The following is a 15,936-nucleotide window of genomic DNA, read 5'->3' on the forward strand; positions in this document are numbered from 1 at the left end:
GGTTTGTGTCTAGTAATTGCCTTACAGAACCTAGCGATAAGGGGATCTTCCTATAATAGTTTCTCTAGGTACACACTTAAGGCAGCTATCTGAACTTTAATAGTACTAGGAGTTAATCCCTTGTCTATCCCCTCTTGGAGAAACTGTAGGATGTTTGTTGATTCCTTGTTTACCTCACCTGGCTATTCAACCAGCTGTTAAACTTCCTCCAGACTTTTCTATAAATAGCTCGGGTGACTGGTTTTCGGCTCTGTAGTAAGGGCTGAACAACTTTCAGTTAGGGCCTTTACTCCTCAGAATTAAGCTTTAGCATGGCTAATTGTGGATGAAAGAGAAGTCTCTGACAGGAGATCTTGTCTGCAGGGAGGCCTCAAAGACGGCTGATCTGTTAACGTTAGTAGAGTTGTGAATTTAGCCAAAGGAGAGTCTGCCTCTGATTTTAGTAAGCCTGCAATACACTGCCTGCACAGAGCTTTGCTAGAGCCTGAGGACAACTTTCCACAGTTAGGGCACTTTTTGCGGCCTGACTTGTCTTCCCTTGGAGCCTCCTTAGCCTGTAAATAACAAATAAATGATCTTGGCATCAAACCTTTTACCCTCTTTAAACACCCGTGCTGCAAACACCAAACTGTATATTACTGGGACAGTGAGGTATCCACCATGGAGTACTAGTCCCAGCCTTACAACTACCAACATGAAAAAAAACAAACAAACACAGTACAGGGATTGCCCAGCAGCCTACCTGGGTTTGGATGGTACCTGCATCCGCCGGAGTATCCTGGGGATTTGCCTCCATGGTCCCCCCTCCTGCTCCGGATTCCGCAGCTAGTCCGGTATTGCTGGACGCTGGTCGGGAATAATAGGCCCAGCCTGGGCTTTCCCCTTCCTCCTTGCGCCCTTGGAGACCCGGAACCGTAAGTCTCGGCGCACAGTGATGACGCGGTTCTGCCGGAGATGATGCAAATGGCATCTCCAGCCCCCATCGCAGCAAGGAGCTGCGATGGACGAATCCACCTGCACAGCTCCTGGGGGAACCTGCATCATCCGGCCACTGCACACCTTGGCACTGGAAGGAGGGGGGTAACGGGTCTGCTGCTATTTTGCTGGACGGTACCCGAGCCCAAAAACAATAAGGTAAGTACTTCACTGGAGCCGACGGATAGGACCTAGTTCCCCTGTACGGTCTCTACTCCCTTCAGGCAGCCCCTGAGAGATGCAGTCCCTCTCCTGGTTCCTAGCAACATGTTCCTCCGACAGAGGAAACACAAATGACAGACCAGGGACCGCCTTTTGAACTGTGGCAATGTGTTTCCTGTGGCGATGTGAGGGACTCCATATCTCAAGGGCTGCCCTGGAAAACGACTGGGGAAAAACAATTAAATGCAGCCACCACATGGTAAGCTGCTTTATATAATTTTTTTGTTCTTAGTTTCAATGCACTTTAAACAGTTCTCCGAACAAAGGATCAAAGGGTTAGGTCACCTTTAGCAGAAGCAGACACCTGCAAGTAATGGGATACACTGTGCGTCACTAATGTGTCTGGTGATGTATCCCAAACAAAAATGCTAAAACATCAGCTTTAAAAAGGGTTACTTCACATTTACCAAAAAACTGACTATGCAGGTAAGGGGAACCTGTAGATAAAAACAAAGTGAGCGGCTTTGACTAAAGTTGAATGATGACCTTGCTATAGGTGTAGGCCATTTACTGTACATACCTCACGAAGCCAGACTGAAAAACTCCCAGAAATGGCATCACATCCTGCCTTGTTGCTGGGACGTTGCTAAAACACCATTAGTCATTACTGCTAATCCCCACCCATCACAAGCGCAAGCTCTCACGCCCCCCCCACACACACACACACACACACACACACACACACACGGTCCACTATATCCTCCATTTTTGCATCATTCAGCTTGGAGATACTGTGCAACGGGGGGGGGGGGGGGGGGGAGATTGTGCATGTGAGGGGGTCTGAATTGGCTGGGGAGTACCTTAGCAACAAAGAAATTGGTATAATGCCATCTCTAGGAGTTTTTTTTGTCAGGCTTTGGAAGGTACAGAAAATGGCCTACACCTATAGCAATGGCATTATTCAACTAGTCAAAGCTGCTTGTTTTCATCTACCAGAGCTCATTACCCACATAGGAAGTTTTTGGTAAAAGGTGAACCCTTTAGAGCTGAAATTTAGCCTTTTTTGGGGATACACCAGACACGTTATGTGTAGTGATGTGTATTCCATCACCTGCAGGCAACTGCATCTTGATAGAAAAAAAGTTTCATTCATCGCCTCCTTTATAGCTGCTGGATATTGCCCCATGTAGCCATCTCCTGATGCTGTGAGAGTTAACAGGTGCCACTACTAGTCTGAAAAAGTTGATCTGTTCACCTACCTAAACCTGCGCCCCCCCTCCATTCACAAACCTTGCAATACTATTCTCCCACAATCACATTCTGTGAATGGAGAAGTAGTAGTCAAATAATAGGATTCCTCTGCCCATTTACAGAACACGATGCATTGTGGGACAAAAGTAATACTCTCTGAATGGAAGAAGGGCGGCAGGTGAGCAGTGGAACTATCAATGGTGGCTGTTAACACTGAGGCTGTGTGTAGGAGAAGAACAGCATATATAAAACATATATCCAATGTCCTTTAGATTTACCTTTACGTATTTAGTGCAAGGATCTGCCTGATTGCATACAAATTGAAAGGGTTTCAGTTTGAACTCATATTATATGGTATTGGTAAATCTAAAAGGAAAATTGTACAAGAAAATTGTATAATGTATGGTCTGCCAAACAGAACCAAGCCTGTGATCAAGGGTAGTTTTCTTGAGCTCAGACTTAGCCGTTTTTTTACTTGCCCCGAGGCTGTGTGCAGGAAAGCAACTCCCAATCACATTTGCAGAGACCACCAGAGAGCAATTCTGGGAGCGGTTCTCCTGCACACATCCTCAGCTGTCATTTACATATGAGTTGGTACTGTGTTGGGAGAAGCAGAGGGCAGCCAAAAATAAGGGAAGTCGGCACAACCAGAAGCAATTTGTCCTCACATTTCTCCTGCCTCTCAATACGTTAATAAAAGAACTGTCTGGGGGGCAATGGTACATATATATTTTTTAGAAATTAAACTATACTGTTTTTGTTGTCAGGGTCTTTTTGTGTACACTTTTCTAGATTCAAATGTCTGCATTATACAAGTCTCTACTCTGCAAGATGCATAGCATTGACTTAAAGAGGAAGTAAACACTCTCTAATTATAAAAAAAAAAAAAAAAAAAAACACCCTGCAAGACAAAGGCATAATGAGCTAGTATGCATAGCATACTAGCTCATTATGAATTACTTACCCGAGATCGAAGCCCCCGCAGCGGTCCTCGGTCACCTCCTCTGTCGCCGCCATGATACCCGGAGTGACTTCCATGTATAGCGGCTCCGGCGCTGTGACGGCACGATCCCATCAGCGACGGCACGATCCCATTCATTAAACGGCACGCTCAGTGCGCCTGCGCCGTTGTCTATGGCGCGCATGCGCCGTAGACATCGGTATTGTCTTTCTTGCAAATATCTCCTTAACCGTGTAGGTTAAGGAGATATTTCTTGCACCTACAGGCAAGCCTTAATCTAGGCTTACCTGTAGGTCAAAGTGGTCTGTAAGGGTTTACAACCACTTTAAGGGATAGTGAAAACATATCAGCAGGTGTGACTTCTTCCTTCCTGTGGGAGTGTTCCAGTAATTCTTTTCGCCCTCTCAGTTATATAAAAATAGAGATCAGAGAGGAGGAACCCTTCATAACAGTCATGGTAGATGTGTAGACCAATAACGCCTCCAAGAGAATAACGGTCAGATGGTATAACTAGCCATCATCTACCAGAATTAAAGCACAATTCTTTCAAAAACTGATACTTAAAGCGCAAGTTCTCCTCTCCTTCTCCCACCCTGCAGTCTTCTGGGACACATCACAGGTCCCAGAAGATTGCCGAACCATTCAGCAGGCGCAGCGTGCACCCGACTGTGAAGCTGCAAGCTGTGACAGACGGGTGCCCACAGTTGAAATTCTGGTGCAGGGGAGAGGAGAGGGGGAGAAGCGACGGTTGGGGTGACCACAGCGCTGGATCCTGGGACAGGGGAGTGTGCGTTTATAAAAAGCTAGCAGCTACACTTTAACAAAAACAACCGGAGCTCCTCTTTAAAGTGGGGTGCAGGTTCTCTCTCCCACCCCCCCAAAATGTTTTTTAATAAATTAAAATTTTAATACTACGCTTTGTGAATGGGATGGCGATTTGAGCCATTAGTGGGAGCAGGTACCTGTCAAAACCAGGTACCCGCTTCCCCCCCCCAAAAAAAAGTGCCAAATGTGGCAGCGGAAGGGTGGGAGGAGGCAGACAAACGGACCTACCTCATTGGGCTGGAGCTCAGTTTTAAGTCAAGGTCTCTGTCATTTAGAAGATGAAAGACCTTTCCAGGATATAGTCACATTTGTCTCATAAGTATTACATGCATCTAAAAGCCACACTGTTTAAAAAGCAAAGAATGGACATTTTAATACACTCACAAGTTGCTTTCAAGGATGTCAGAGCTTCCATCGTCGTCCTCACTCAGTTGGATTGTGTTGGACGCTGGGGTTCGAATAAGGAAAAAAAGGAACGTCCCAACCAAACTAATGACAGTTAGGGCAATAAACAGTGTCCTACGATCCCGGTCTAAGAAAGAAAAGGCTTTGTTTACAATCAAATTATTTTAAAATTTTACCTGGTACATTTTTGGTTATCTAAACAGAGTCTTTAGATATTGCTGTCAAGACTGGCTGGTGTAGCTGGCTTGATAGCAATGCATGGTACTTCTTTAGATTTCTAAAAGCGATCCTGTATGCACAGCAGCATGTTAATACATAGGATTACAAGATCAATACTCTATTTAAAGTGTATGTATACAATGTCTCTTTTACAAAAAAAAGGGGGGCATGTATATTAACCATTACAAGAGAGAAATAAAACCTCAAGTGTCTCAACAAATAGAAAAAAAAAGAAAAAAGAAACCAACACATGGAGGAGTTGCTGCCTGTTAAGCAAATTCTAACCAAAAAACATTTACAAAAAACCTGGCTTGGACATAAAAATCCCAAAAAGAAATACGGAAAACACACGTGACAATAATATATTAGAATCCACCTGCGAAACTACAAACCAAATACACAAATATTAAACCCACAAAATTATTATTTATTAAAGCAAATAAAAAATATAAACAAACAAGTTTAAAAATTGCTTTGGCCAACGTATACAAAATTATTAAAATAAACAGGCAAGTAACGTCAAGAAAACGTTTGCTGTGCAATGAGATTACATCTTAACTGTAGACTCTCAGCGGGGTGTTTGCAGAAGCTCTATTCCCTGCTGGACCTTTTAACAAACTATATCTATCTCTCTCTCTCTCTATATATATATATATATATATATATATTTGTATGCCACATTCCTAAATCTGGTGCATCAAAAAAAAGTATCTGTAGTAACATATGGGACTTTTAAAACACATCGTTTTAGTGAAATTTGTAATATTTTCATTTCTTTTAAAGATGTAAACATTATAATAAAATACAATTATAAAAACGGTAATTTTAAACCACTGCAGTGATTTATAGCAAGCGATGTAATCTCTCCTCGAGCCGGTCTTTTTTGTTCCGGTGCTGAGGAGAGAAGACATCAAGTAAGTGCACCAACACTACACGTTCAGTAGAACACGCAGGCACACTTTTCACCCCCCGATCACCTCCCTGTACCCCCTGTCACAGTGACACCAATAGCAGTTTTTTTTTTTTTTGCATTGGTGTCAGTTTGTGACAGTTCTAAGTTTTAAGGCAGTTAGGGTTAGCCCCCTTTAGGTCCAGGGTACCCCCCTAATAAAGGTTAACCTCTTGATCACCCCCCCGTCGCCAATGTCACTAAGCAATCGTTTTTCTGATCGCTGTATTAGTGTTACTGGTGGGAGGTAAGTATATAGGTTTGCCGTCAGCGTTTTATAGCGACAGGGACCCCCATATACTACCTACTAAAGGTTTTAACCCCCTAATTGCCCCCTAGTTAACCCTTTCACCAGCGATCACCGTATAAGTGTTACGGGTGACATTGGTTAGTTTGTTTTTTATAGTTTATTATAGTTTTAGGGCACCCGCCGTTTATTACCTTATAAAGGTTTAACCCCCTAATTGCCCGACGGTGATATAAGTTACGTTTTTATGGTCAGATAAGATCTGCGTCACCCCAGGGAGCGTCAGGTTAGCGCCAGTACCGCTAACACCCATGCACGCAGCATACACCTCCCTTAGTGCTATAGTATCTGAACGGATCAATATCTGATCCGATCAGATCTATACTAGCATCCCCAGCAGTTTAGGGTTCCCATAAATGCAGTGTTAGCGGGATCAGCCCAGATCCCTGCTAGCACCTGCGTTTTGCCCCTCGGCCCAGCCCTGCCCAGCCCACCCAAGTGCAGTATCGATCGATCACTGTCACTTACTAAACACACATAACTGCAGCGTTCGCAGAGTCAGGCCTGATCCCTGCGATCGCCAACAGTTTCTTGGTAGCATTTTGAATCAGTCGCTGACAGTCAGGAGCTTTTTTGCCTGTGAGTCTCACTAGTGTACCCCTAAATTTAGAGCTCAAAATGGCAAATCGAAGGTACACTAGTGAAGAGGCCTACACGTTTCTGAGCATGACAGATAGTGAAGAGGAAGTCACTCATCTGTCAGATTCAGGCTCAGAATATGAACCTGTAGAGGACAGCGGCTCCATGACCGATAGCTCTGACGACGGAGTTGTGGTCCCTGCTAAGGTCAGGCATACCAGTCCCCAATCTTCTTCTTCTGTCCTTGAAGTGCAAGAACCGCAGGTCCCTTGTATGGAGCAGAGAAGTACTAGCGCCGCTATGCCTTCTGGTGAACTGGCAAGCACCAGCGGCCTAGTACACCCTGGTCATACATCCAGCACTGCAGTATCACGTGGTGATGTGGCGAGTCCCATAAGTGCAGTTCAAGCTGGCGAGGTGGCAAGCACTAGTAGTGTCCCGCTGCCACCAAGAAGACGAACACAGGCCCGTCGTGCCCATAGTGCCCTTCCTGCTGCATTCGCCAATCTGAATTGGGAACCCACCACTTCTGCAGCACCCGTACTTCCCCCATTCACTGGCCAACCCGGAATTCATGTAAAAGCAATCCTAGCGGCTAATTAGCCTCTAGACTGCTTTTACAAGCAGTGGGAGGGAATTCCCCCCCCCCACCATCTTCCATGTTTTTCTCTGGCTCTCCTGTCCCAACAGGGAACCTGAGAATGCAGCCGGTGATTCAGCCAGCTGACCATAGAGGTGATCAGAGACCAGAGTGGCTCCAAACATCTCTATGGGCTAAGAAACCGGAAGCTACGAGCATTTCATGACTTAGATTTCGCCAGATGTAAACAGCGCCATTGGGAAATTGGGAAAGCATTTTATCACACCGATCTTGGTGTGGTCAGATGCTTTGAGGCCAGAGGAGAGATCTAGGGTCTAATAGACCCCAATTTAAAAAAAAAAAAAAAAAAAAAAAAAAAAGAGTACCTGTCACTACCTATTGCTATCATAGGGGATATTTACATTCCCTGAGATAACAATAAAAAAAGATTAAAAAAAAAAAAAAAATAAAAATGAAAGGAACAGTTTAAAAATAAGATAAAAAAGCAAAAAAATAATAAAGATAAAAAAAAAAAAAAAAAAAAAAGCACCTGTCCCCCCCCCCTGCTCTCGCTCAAAGGAGAACGCAAGCGTCGGTCTGGCGTCAAACAGCAGTAAACAGCAATTGCACCATGCATGTGAGGTATCACCGAGAAGGTCAGATCGAGGGCAGTAATTTTAGCAGTAGACCTCCTCTGTAAATCTAAAGTGGTAACCTGTAAAGGCTTTTAAAAATGTATTTAGTTTGTCGCCACTGCACGTTTGTGCACAATTTTAAAGCATGTCATGTTTGTTATCCATGTACTCGGCCTAAGATCATCTTTTTTATTTCATCAAACATTTGGGCAATATAGTGTGTTTTAGTGCATTAAAATTTAAAAAAGTTTTTCCCCCAAAAAAATGCGTTTGAAAAATCGCTGCGCAAATACTGTGTGAAAAAAAAAATGAAACACCCACCATTTTAATCTGTAGGGCATTTGCTTTTAAAAAAATATATAATGTTTGGGGGTTCAAAGTAATTTTCTTGCAAAATATTTTTTTTTTTTTCTCATGTAAACAAAAAGTGTCAGAAAGGGCTTTGTCTTCAAGTGGTTAGAAGAGTGGGTGATGTGTGACATAAGCTTCTAAATGTAGTGCATAAAATGCCAGGACAGTTCAAACCCCCCCAAATTACCCCATTTTGGAAAGTAGACACCCCAAGCTATTTGCGGAGAGGCATGTAGAGTCCATGGAATATTTTATATTGCGACACAAGTTGCGGGAAAAAGAATTTTTTTTTTTTTTTTTTGCACAAAGTTGTCACTAAATGATATATTGTTCAAACATGCCATGGGAATATGTGAAATTACACCCCAAAATACATTCTGTTGCTTCTCCTGAGTACGGGGATACCACATGTGTGAAACTTTTTGGGAGCCTAGCCGCGTACGGGACCCCAAAAACCAAGCACCGCCTTCAGGCTTTCTAAGGGCGTACATTTTTGATTTCACTCTTCACTGCCTATCAGTTTCGGAGGCTATGGAATGCCCAGGTGGCACAACCCCCCCCCCAAATGACCCCATTTTGGAAAGTAGACACCCCAAGCTATTTGCTGAGAGGTATAGTGAGTATTTTGCAGACCTCGCTTTTTGTCACAAAGTTTTGAAAATTGAAAAAAAAAAAAAAATGTTTTTTCTTGTCTTTCTTAATTTTCAAAAACAAATGAGAGCTGCAAAATACTCACCATGCCTCTCAGCAAATAGCTTGGGGTGTCTACTTTCCAAAATGGGGTCATTTGGGGGGGGGTTTGTGCCATCTGGGCATTTTATGGCCAAAACTGTGATAGGTAGTGAGGAGTGAAATCAAAACTTTACGCCCTTAGAAATCCTGAAGGCGGTTGCTTTGTTTTCGGGGCCCCGTGAGCGGCTAGGCTCCCAAAAAGTCCCACACATGTGGTATCCCCGTACTCAGGAGAATGAGCTAAATGTATTTTGGGGTGCAATTCCACTTATGCCCATGGCCTATGTGAGCAATATATCATTTAGTAACAACTTTTTGTAAATTTTTTTTTTTTTTTGTCATTATTCAATTACTTGGGACAAAAAAAAATATTCAATGGGCTCAACATGCCTCTCAGCAATTTCCTTGGGGTGTCTACTTTCCAAAATGGGGTCATTTGGGGGGGGGTTTGTACTAGCGTGCCATTTTAGCACCTCACGAAATGGCAGTCATAAACTAAAAGCTGTGTAAATTCCAGAAAATGTACCGTAGTTTGTAGACACTATAACTTTTGCGCAAACCAATAAATATACGCTTATTGACATTTTTTTTTTACCAAAGACATGTGGCCGAATACATTTTGGCCTAAATGTATGACTAAAATTTAGTTTATTTTTTTTTTTTATAACAAAAAGTAGAAAATATCATTTTTTCAAAATTTTTGGTCTTTTTCCATTTATAGCGCAAAAAATAAAAACGGCAGAGGTGATCAAATACCATCAAAAGAAAGCTCTATTTGTGGGAAGAAAAGGACGCAAATTTCGTTTGGGTACAGCATTGCATGACCACGCAATTAGCAATTAAAATTGTAAATTTTACAAAATTACAATGTGCCAAATTGTAAAAAGTGCTCTGGTCAGGAAGGGGGTAAATCCTTCCGGGGCTGAAGTGGTTAATGTACACACAGCACCCCATATTGACAGAAAAACACAGAATTGTTGACATTTTTGCAGATTTATTAAAAAAGAAAAACTGAAATATCACATGGTCCTAAGTATTCAGACCCTTTGCTCAGTATTTAGTAGAAGTACCCTTTTGATCTAATACAGCCATGAGTCTTTTTGGGAAAGATGCAACAAGTTTTTCACACCTGGATTTGGGGATCCTCTGCCATTCCTCCTTGCAGATCCTCTCCAGTTCTGTCAGGTTGGATAATAAATGGTGGACAGCCATTTTTAGGTCTCTCCAGAAATGCTCAATTGGGTTTAAGTCAGGGCTCTGGCTGGACCATTCAAGAACAGTCACGGAGTTGTTGTGAAGCCACTTCTTCGTTATTTTAGCTGTGTGCTTAGGGTCATTGTCTTGTTGGAAGGTAAACCTTCGGCCCAGTCTGAGGTCCTGAGCACTCTGGAGAAGGTTTTCATCCAGGATATCCCTGTACTTGGCCGCATTCATCTTTCCCTTGATTGCAACCAGCTGTCCTGTCCCTGCACGATGCTGCCACCACCATGCTTCACTGTTGGGACTGTATTGGGCAGGTGATGAGCAGTGCCTGGTTTTCTCCACACATACTGCTTAGAATTAAGGCCAAAAAGTTCTCTTGGTCTCAGACAAGAGAATCTTATTTCTCACCATCTTGGGGTCCTTCAGGTGTTTAACTCCATGCAGGCTTTCATGTGTCTTGCACTGAGGAGAGGCTTCCGTTGGGCTACTCTGCACTAAAGTCCCGACTTGTGGAGGGCTGCAGTGATGGTTTCTACAACTTTCTCCCATCTCCCGACTGCATCTCTGGAGCTCAGCCACAGTGATCTTTGGGTTCTTCTTTACCTTTCTCACCAAGGCTCTTCTCCCCCTATAGTTCAGTTTGGCCAGACGGCCAGCTCTAGGAAGGGTTCTGGTCATCCCAAACGTCCTCCATTTAAGGATTATGGCGGCCACTGTGCTCTTGGGAACCTTAAGTGCAGCCAAAATTTTTTTGTAACCTTGGCCAGATCTGTGGCTTGCCACAATTCTGTCTCTGAGCTCTTCAGGCAGTTCCTTTGACCTCATGATTCTCATTTGCTCTGACATGCACTGTGAGCTGTAAGGTCTTATATAGACAGGTGTGTGGCTTTCCTAATCAAGTCCATTCAGTATAATCAAAACACAGCTAGACTCAAATGAAGGTGTAGAATCATCTCAAGGATGATCAGAAGAAATGGACAGCACCTGAGTTAAATATACGAGTGTCACAGCAAAGGGTCCGACTACTTAGGACCATGTGATATTTCAGTTTTTCTTTTTTTAAAAATCTGCAATATAAAATGTTTGTCTCTTTGTATGACACTTTATGGAATAGATTTTGTATTGAAAATGCCCCACATGGGAGTTCTGTATCAAATACAGAACTCCATGAGGGCGATTTAGGGGGCCCTGAAGCATCAAAATAGAAATGGCAACAAAATGACCACATTTTGGAAACGAAAAAAACACAATGGAGTTTTGTAAGAGACATACTAATTCTTTAGGAAATGCCATTTTGCCACAGGTTTTTTGAAAATTTGGAAAGAAAATGAAAGAGTCCTAAAACCCAGAGAGAAAAAGACTCATCAACACAGGTTTGTCAGGAGTTTATATTCGTTTTGGGTAATATAATTGAAAAGTGGCCTAATTTTATAAAGCTTGTCGTATTCGGGGTGATCTTGGGGAGGGCACAGTGAGTAGTCATTGAAGTGTAAAAAAAAGTGTAATTTACCCTCAGCTACTGCTCAGGTGACACCTCTAATTTTGTCTGTCCCTCTACTCTGTCTTGGTGACAATGGTAACCAGAACAAATAGGATAAAGGCCTCACACAGCTGTGTTAAAAAAAAAAAAAAAAAAAAAAAGGCATTCCAAAGCATTTTCTTATTATGGTTCTGAATCCACTACTGGATGCAATACAAACACTTAATAGACAAAATTTCAAACCAACACATTTTGTGAATTGTAAAACTGCAATAGTATATATGCTCATATGCGACTGCAGTTCTTTCTACGTTGGGAAGACAAAGCTTAAACTTTGGAGATGCACTGATAAAAATATCCAGAGTATGAAAATGGGCAATTTGGACTTGCCAGTAGGTCACCACGTGGCCAATGTGCATAACGGTCTTCCCAAATGTGAAGGTGCAGGATCGGGCAAACACCAGTTCAAGAGGTGATGACTGGAATAAACTCCTCCTGAAATGTAAACTTAAGTGGATCCATCGCTTTAATGCAACCATGCTTCCGGGTCTAAAAGAGGTGGTTAACTTTAAGAGTTTTTTTTTTTTAAGAAGGCTTTGTTTCGGGAGACATAGAAAAGTGAAATGGTCTTGATCTTGTAATAGTTTGTTCCCTTTCGGCCATTGTGTGGTCTCCTCTACTGTTTCCCTTTGTTCAGTTATAGTCCTTGTTGACATGTTGGGCATTTATAACCTTATAAACATTGTGTATTTGATGTTTGACTACTGTATATTGAAATTTATGTTTAAATACAAAATACCTTGATTTTTGTATGCTGGTTGTCTTTCACTGTTACAATTGTTACAGCTGTATGAAACAATAGTATTATTACATTTGCCTATTCCTCCTTATCCACCAGGGGCCACTACTGGGATTCGCTTAGGTAGTGCATGTGTCGCCTGACACGCAAAAGACCCCTCCTGCTGACATGCTGGCAAGGCCGTATGGGTGCCTCGGGCTCGCTTGGCCAGCTTATGCCCCTCTGGCTTTGGGTGGGGATGTTTTTCACCTTTCAGTGGCTGGGGGGGGGGGGTGAAGTGGCGTTGCAGGCGGCTGTGTCCCACCACTCACTCAGGCTGGGTGAAGAGGCTGCTATTGCGTGCCAGCAATCTTCCGGCTTGTGATGCCATTGGTCCCCAGAGGAGGATCTGCGTGCCAGAAGTATTGGGGGCAGGATCTTGTAGTGTGCCTTTGATTGGCTGCTTTTCAGATACTTTAAAAAGGAAGGGAATGATGGTTGTCTCCATTTTAGAACTTATACATATAAAAAAATTGGTTGGGCCGGTAGGTATATATATGTATATATGTGTGTGTGTGTGTGTGTGTGTGTGTGTGTGTGTGTGTGTGTGTGTGTGTGTGTGTGTGTGTGTGTGTGTGTGTGTGTGTGTGTGTGTGTGTGTGTGTGTGTGTGTCTCATCTCAATCCCCCCAACCATGGACAATGGGGTATCTTGTCATCAATGCTATAATTGAACATGTACATATATGCCAGCCATTATGTAAATTTTTTTTTTTTTTTTACAGATTTTATATGATAGTGAATAAAGCCGATATAAAAAAAAAAAAAAAAAAATTTACGAAATGTGTATAGGACTTTGTACATTACCTTTAAAGTCCCATGGGAAGCATACATGTCTATTGCATATTAGGTTAGTAAAGGTGACTGACTGAGTTTCCCACAACCTTTATGTTGAATCAGGGGTACGGTTTTAATTTGGGACATGCACACAGGAGTGTAAAACAAGCACAGTGTTAAGATCCGTAACCAAAACAATTGTCTGGAGACATGCGTTTTATGCACTTACAAATGTAAAAACGTGTAAATGCGTGTACTGTATATGCAAAAAGTGCATTCTGGTGTTGGGGGAGAAGCAGGAGGATATAGAACTACAATTTTATGCATTTTAAAAATGAATCTAAAGGCAAGCATTTTACTGATCATTTATGCAGGAACTTTTGTTCCAGAAAAGTCTTGTTTACGTGCACAGCCATGTGCACATAATAAAAAAACATTTGGATTTTACAAACACTAACAAAAATTTTAATCCTTTAGGTTCAGTCCACTAAAAAAGTGGAATTTGTCACAGTCCCTACCGTTCCTTGCAGACGGCCAGACGTGGTCGCGCCCCAAGTGGCTCTGGGTGGTATTGAACTCATGACTGTGTTCTTGCTCCTGTTTCTTTACCTCTGAGCCACACCTCGGTTCTATCCAGCCTGCTTTCCAGCCATGCCTAGTTTAGCATGAAGTACTGTGGGTGATACTGTTTGTACCTGTCACTTCTGGATCAGCTGAGGCAGGTTATCCAATTAGCTGGGTATAAAACCCTGTCTCACTCTGAGGGCTTGGTCAGTTCATTTTCTCATGTTTGCCAAGTGCTCCAAGACAGACCCCGGCTTCAGACCCTGGCTTTGTTTATCGTTATCCTGACTTCTGGAATCCCTGAATGCAGCTTTACCTCAACTATCTCTTGGCTATTCCTGTCAAGCCCCCGTGCTCAGATTTACAGCCCAGGTAGCTTATCTCCTTGTTACCGTGGGCTGTGTGTATTTGCAAGCGTACATCTCTGCGCCATGGACACAGAATTTTCGTTAAAGGCAGCAGTGCCTGGCGGGGATACACCAACAGTGAGATCTCCCTGCCACAATTTGTTACTCTGCTCCTGTGTTCCAGCACCAAAAAGGTACAGTTGTCCTTTAAAACTTGCTCAAACACTGGACACCTTTTAAATGATTATTGGATTGGCTGTGAAAGCAGCTTTCATTACAGCCTGTTAGTAAGACAAGGTAACCACTGTTGCAGGAACCCTTATTACCCAATTAGAATTGATTTTCATTATCCTCACTGTGCTAAACTGATGAAAGACTAAATCGGATAGGTTGCTATGGTAGCTGCAGTTTGCAAATCATCACTGCTCTCTCTGCATTGGCTGCAAGTTGCTTAATGCCAATTATTCCTTTCTTAAAATCCTTGTTCTGCTTTGAAGATAGTTTGGAAACTATCAGTAAAACAAGAAATGTACAAACCATCGGCTTTATCTTGTGGTGATCTTAAAACTGCAAGTCAGAACACATTATCCCTTATAAACATAACAAGGACAGGAAATTGGAACAAATGCATTTAGAAAATAATCATGCATTAGGTTTAACTTTGCAACATTGACTAGAAAAGTGGCAACTGGAATCTAATCAGCTTCTACAGGCATCATCTCCACTTTCCCTTCCTTCTGATCTTACACAGAGTCTAGTCTGAATATATTATTTTAATGTGGCTCTTATTCAAAAGTCTAGTTACTAGTCACAATCAACAATTTAAACCTGCCACCACTCAGACATAACCACTCTGAGGTACATCATTAGAGCTGAACTTCAAGCAGATCTAAAAAAAAAAAAAAAAATTATAAAGAGCCCATTCACAATTATACATTTTACTGCTATGCCTGGGCAACACTTAATTATTTTACCATTCTTTTTATCAACAATCAACATGGCTAAGTATGGAGGAACATATTTTTCCTACTCCCACGATGCAGTGCTTGGGCTTAAGTGACCAATCCATAGACCCAAACACTTCTGTGGGGAAGGGAAAGTGGCCATTATCTCTGCGTAAGTTCCAACACTAAACAACTTGGAGCTTTCACAGGGTTTGCGGCTCAGGACTCCGACAGACAAATAGAACAGCAGAGGAGTGCAGAGAAGGGAAGAATCGTAAGATGGCTTGTCCAAAGAATTGGTCCTTTTCCTTAAATAAGTAAGGTGACAAATAAGTAAGGTGACAAATAATGCACCATCAATAAAAACCACCAGACTGACTACTGCATGCACATACCACATCTGCTTCTGGTGGACATTCATCTAATTTGGCTCCTTGGAATATATTACTGCATACTATAGCCCTATTTGGAACACAATAAAATACTGTATATGTATTCATCCCTTGCACAGAACTATCTTGGAATTAAGTGTACTACAACAGGATGACTATAGGCTTTCAGTCTGCTAGATTACATTTCCTACAACTTTTTTTGCAGTTTACATATGTGATTCTGAATCATTTCAGTAGGACTGCTTATTAAGCCTATAATATCCTATCACATGTATTATTTATGAAGCAATGTGGCACCAGCCTGTTACTGTAATAACTCCTTGGCCAAAGATTTTTTTTTTACTGGTTGGCGAGTTGAGCTGGAAATTTTCTTTAGCATGCGTTGCCCTTCTATGTGCTCCTTGCTGTGAAGGCCAGTTATAGGTGGGAGCAGGGGCCATTAGTTTGTTTTAACGTATATG

General features: G+C 42.3%; 1 protein-coding gene across 1 annotated transcript in view; it reads right to left on the reverse strand.

Moving 5' to 3' along the window:
- MFSD11 (major facilitator superfamily domain containing 11) overlaps window positions 1-15,936 on the reverse strand; it is a 115,313-nt gene that overhangs the window by 50,416 nt on the left and 48,961 nt on the right. Inside the window, exon 8 of the mRNA XM_073606213.1 lies at window positions 4,559-4,706. Within this exon, the coding sequence (XP_073462314.1) occupies window positions 4,559-4,706 (148 nt within the window). The remainder of the gene's footprint in view (window positions 1-4,558; window positions 4,707-15,936) is intronic.

Source organism: Aquarana catesbeiana, linkage group LG12, assembly GCF_042186555.1.
Source record: "Aquarana catesbeiana isolate 2022-GZ linkage group LG12, ASM4218655v1, whole genome shotgun sequence".
NCBI lineage: Eukaryota > Metazoa > Chordata > Amphibia > Anura > Ranidae > Aquarana > Aquarana catesbeiana.